A 4182-nucleotide genomic window follows, 5' to 3' on the forward strand; every position below is an offset into this window, starting at 1 on the left:
ATTTATAATTATGTTTTGGATTATATTTATTTTGCTTTGGAGAGAATATTTATACTTATATTTTGAATGAAAATTTGGTTTATAATTATATTTATTAGATATTTATAATTACAAAGACTTTAATGTTTGTGAATATAAAAAATATAATTTTTTATGCCATTAAAAATTATAAATTTATTAATATGATTGTGAAATTATATATATTACTTAGTAGTTAATAGTAAAAAAAAAAAAGGAGGAGCTTTGGCGGGCTTAGCCCACCAGCCCGCCAGCCGCAGTTAGGCGGGGCGGGCTAGGATTCTAGGACCGCCTCATTAGGCGGGGCGGGGCGGGGCGGGCTTCCCCGCTTATTGAATATTTATTGAATATTTATTTTACTAGGTGTGCAAATAGTTATTCTAATATTAAGATTTAGGTGGATAATTTAAAAGTGTAGTGTATTTTGATTTGATTGGTTATTGTTCATGTTGTTAAAAAAATTATTGATTATCTAACATAACCTTTTTTTAAAACCAAGTTGACTCTAATATAACGTAAAAAGATTGGGAGTAACTTCATATTTAATTAATCGATTATACTACGTATATATCAAAATCAGCTATCAAACTACTAATATAAAATATGTTTTGGAATATAAATACACATTAAAAATAAATTAAACTACATATGTATATATTTATACACAAATATATTGGTAACTGATTTTAGTATACGAATAATATTTTTGTTAATTAACATATATGATTTTAAATTTTAAAAATTATATACAATAAATTAATAAAATTTAATAATATTAGATAATATTTATATCAAAATAATTTTTTTTTAAAAAATTATATTATATAATATAAAAACATAAAAATTTTAACATTTAATCCTTAATTTGATTTAAAAAATATGATTTTGGATCTAGATGGATTTATCCAAAATATAGTTGGAATTAGAGTATTAGACCCAAAAGTAATAACAGAATACCCGATAAAATTAACAAATTTAAATTAAACAAAAAATATGTTTTGAAAATTAGACTGAAATTCAATTTTGGAAGTAATTTTTTAAGAATATTCTCTTCGACAAGTCAATAATTAATCCGTTTTGAATCGAAATTATATTTAAGAATTAATCGACCAATAAATTACTATATATATACAAGACTACAAAACAGAATTTAAATTTTTAATATTTAATTAAATAGATTAATAAATTAATTAGTAGATAAATCCAAGTTAATTACGTACCTAGTGGACTGACTTATTCATAATTCCAAAGGTTTTCATAAACTTTGCACGGACGAACCATTATGAGCAATGTTTTTGTTTAAACAAAAGTCCAATACATCAACATCAGATGGAAAAAAAAAAATATTAAACTTACTCAGCTTGGTGAACCATCCGGTGATCCTCAACTCTTTCTTCAGCAACGACGGTGAAACTGAAAAACAAAATGTAATCCACTCATTAGCAGCGGGCCTACTGCATGCTTGATTTTTTTTTTCTTTCTTTTTTTTTGTTATCTATAAATTTCTTGGAGTTCAATCTAGACCTGCATATATCTTGAAATTCTTTTTTCTTTTTCTTTTGTTTTTTTAAATGCCAGGGAACAATGATGGCGTTTACATGCATGCATATACTTAAATAAAGGTCTGTGTCGTCCCAGTAATTTCCAGGTCTTTTCCTACTCCATTAACTGCCGTCAGTTCTCCCGTGCTCTCTACGTGCAACCCACACATAGATATCATAAGTCTCTCCATCCAGCTCTAATGATATAAAATTATTAAATATTTATTTATAAAAATATACTAAAAGTCAATCAAATTTATTATTTTTGATTAATCGTTAATGAATAATATTTTAAAAAAAAATATTAGAATCCATCAGAATTTATTATTTTTAGTTAAGTTACTTAATCATTAACTTAATTTTTTTAATTTTGTTTCTTTAGTATAGCAATTTAACAATATATTTTATCCCATACTTTAAAATATTAATGAATAACTGATAACCAAAAATAATAAATACTTGATGATTTTTTTAATATCTCTTATATTTAAAACTGTAGGTTAAAAATATATTATTAAATTATTAAACTAAAAAAATTAAATTTATAATTAAAAAAATTAACTAAAAATAATAAATTCGGTTGGCTTTTAATTTTTTTTATTAATTTTTATATTATATAAATTTAATACTAGATTAAAAATTATATTGTGATTGAAACAACTCACAAGTTAGTTATGAATGTAGAAAGATTTTTATGTTGTGTTTTTTAAATAATTGTACTCTTTAAGAAAACAAAGAAATTAAATGAGAGCTTAACACAAAAATGGAAATATAAAAATGGAAGTTGCAGAAAAGTAATCGCCCGACAGATAGAGCCCCAGCAATAGTGGCTAGGGTCATGGGATATCAAATATAGAAGAAGTCTTGAGATAAAGATATCAAAAATATATTTTTTTAAAAATATTTTTTAAAAATTAAAATTTAATATATATAATTAATTAAATTATGTTATTTTTATTAAAATTAGACTGAATAAATTAATTTAACTAAAAAATTAATAAATTAAATTTTAAATTAATATAAATTAATATTTTTTATAAAAAATAACTAAAATATTTTTATTATATATATATATATATATAAATTTTAAAAAGTCTAAAAATTCTAACGCTATAGACAGTAAACATTTTAATTAATATATATAATTTTATTAGAATTTAGAATTTTTGAAATTAATATATATAATAAAAATATTTTAATTATTTTTTATAATAGAAGTATTATAGTAATTTTTTTATAAAAAATAATATTAATTTAAATTTATTTAAAATTTGATATACTATTTTTTGATTAAATTAATTTGTCTGATCTAATTTTGACAAAAATAATACAATTTAATCGATTATATATATTAAATTTGAATTATTAAAAAATATGTAAAAAGAAAAAGACTTTTTTAGACAAAGATAAGTGACACAGTTAGTCATAAAAAACGCGCACATACTGGCTATAAATATATTTATATAAGGCGGTTATATACATTAGTATTCAGCAAACATGAAGGTATAACTTTACTTTTCTTTTTATTAATTAACTATAGATCTACCCAAATTAAACGCTATGTGTTGATCTGCATGCAGCAAAAAATAGTAATAGAGGTCACAATGGAGAATGAGAAATGGAGAAGCAAGGCTCTCAAAATTGCTTCAGAGGAAAAAGGTGGGTGAATAATCTCATGCATTATGCGTACCATTCGTTTTTTAATAAGGTTAATTTTCATGTACTCACAGGCGTGACTTCGGTATCAGTGAATGGTGATAACAAATTGGAAGTGATTGGTAACAACGTGAACACGGTTTGCCTTGCTAAGCAGCTCAGCAAGAAGTTTTGCCCAGTCACAATCCTCTCTGTGGAAGTACTGAAACCACCCAAAGAAAAAGAAAAAGAAAAAGAAGTAGCACCACCACCAGCAGCTCCAGCAGAAAACCCTCCTCGTCGTCATGATGACGGATGTGGTGACGGCAACATCCCTTTTATACCGGGACGGTATTATCCACCGTGTGATCGGATGGTGGTTGTCGTCTGTGATTCATACAATGACTGTTATGAACCTGGTTGCACTATCTTCTGATGATGGATGGATATTCACCACCACGCCAATAATATAGTGCAGGCCTACTGCATTACTCTTCTCCACTTATCTCTCTCTCTCTCTCAAGTGGTGATTCGAAAACTCATCAAGTTTTTGCTAAAATATAGACACAATGGAAGAATCTTAATCATCCATCTTGTATGGTTTCACGTACAGTACTAGATAAATGATTATTAAAATCTTGGTTCCTCTCTATATTTAACACAAACGAATTTATGAATCTGTCTTTGTTAATATTCCAATACTGCAGAAGCAGAGCTAGATGAAATATTAGAGAAGAACAAAAAATATTTACACAATAAATAAAACTAAAATAAAATTTTAAGAGAAAGCTAAATTAAAATATATATATAATTTATATATAAAAAATTAAAATTAGGAGGCTTCCTTCGTATGTATATAGCTCCGCCCCTTAATTCCTCGAACAGGCATGCACGTACACTTGAATTAGGGTTGATTCAGTTGGACAATCCTTTTATATATATGCTACAAGATCAGATCAAGTCATTTTAATAATTAAATTTAATTAAA

At 25.3% G+C, this 4182-nt stretch overlaps 1 protein-coding gene across 1 annotated transcript; it reads left to right on the forward strand.

The window, feature by feature from the left end:
- The first annotated feature begins 3063 nt into the window (after positions 1–3063).
- On the forward strand, positions 3064–3846 carry LOC130944810 (heavy metal-associated isoprenylated plant protein 47-like). The gene is made up of 2 exons (XM_057873348.1): positions 3064–3218; positions 3290–3846. The coding sequence occupies exons 1-2, from the start codon at positions 3134–3136 to the stop codon at positions 3628–3630; spliced, it is 426 nt and encodes a 141-aa protein (XP_057729331.1). The 5' UTR covers positions 3064–3133; the 3' UTR covers positions 3631–3846.
- The last annotated feature ends 336 nt before the right edge of the window (positions 3847–4182 follow it).

The sequence above is a fragment of the Arachis stenosperma genome, chromosome 1 (genome assembly GCF_014773155.1).
Source record: "Arachis stenosperma cultivar V10309 chromosome 1, arast.V10309.gnm1.PFL2, whole genome shotgun sequence".
Lineage (NCBI taxonomy): Eukaryota > Viridiplantae > Streptophyta > Magnoliopsida > Fabales > Fabaceae > Arachis > Arachis stenosperma.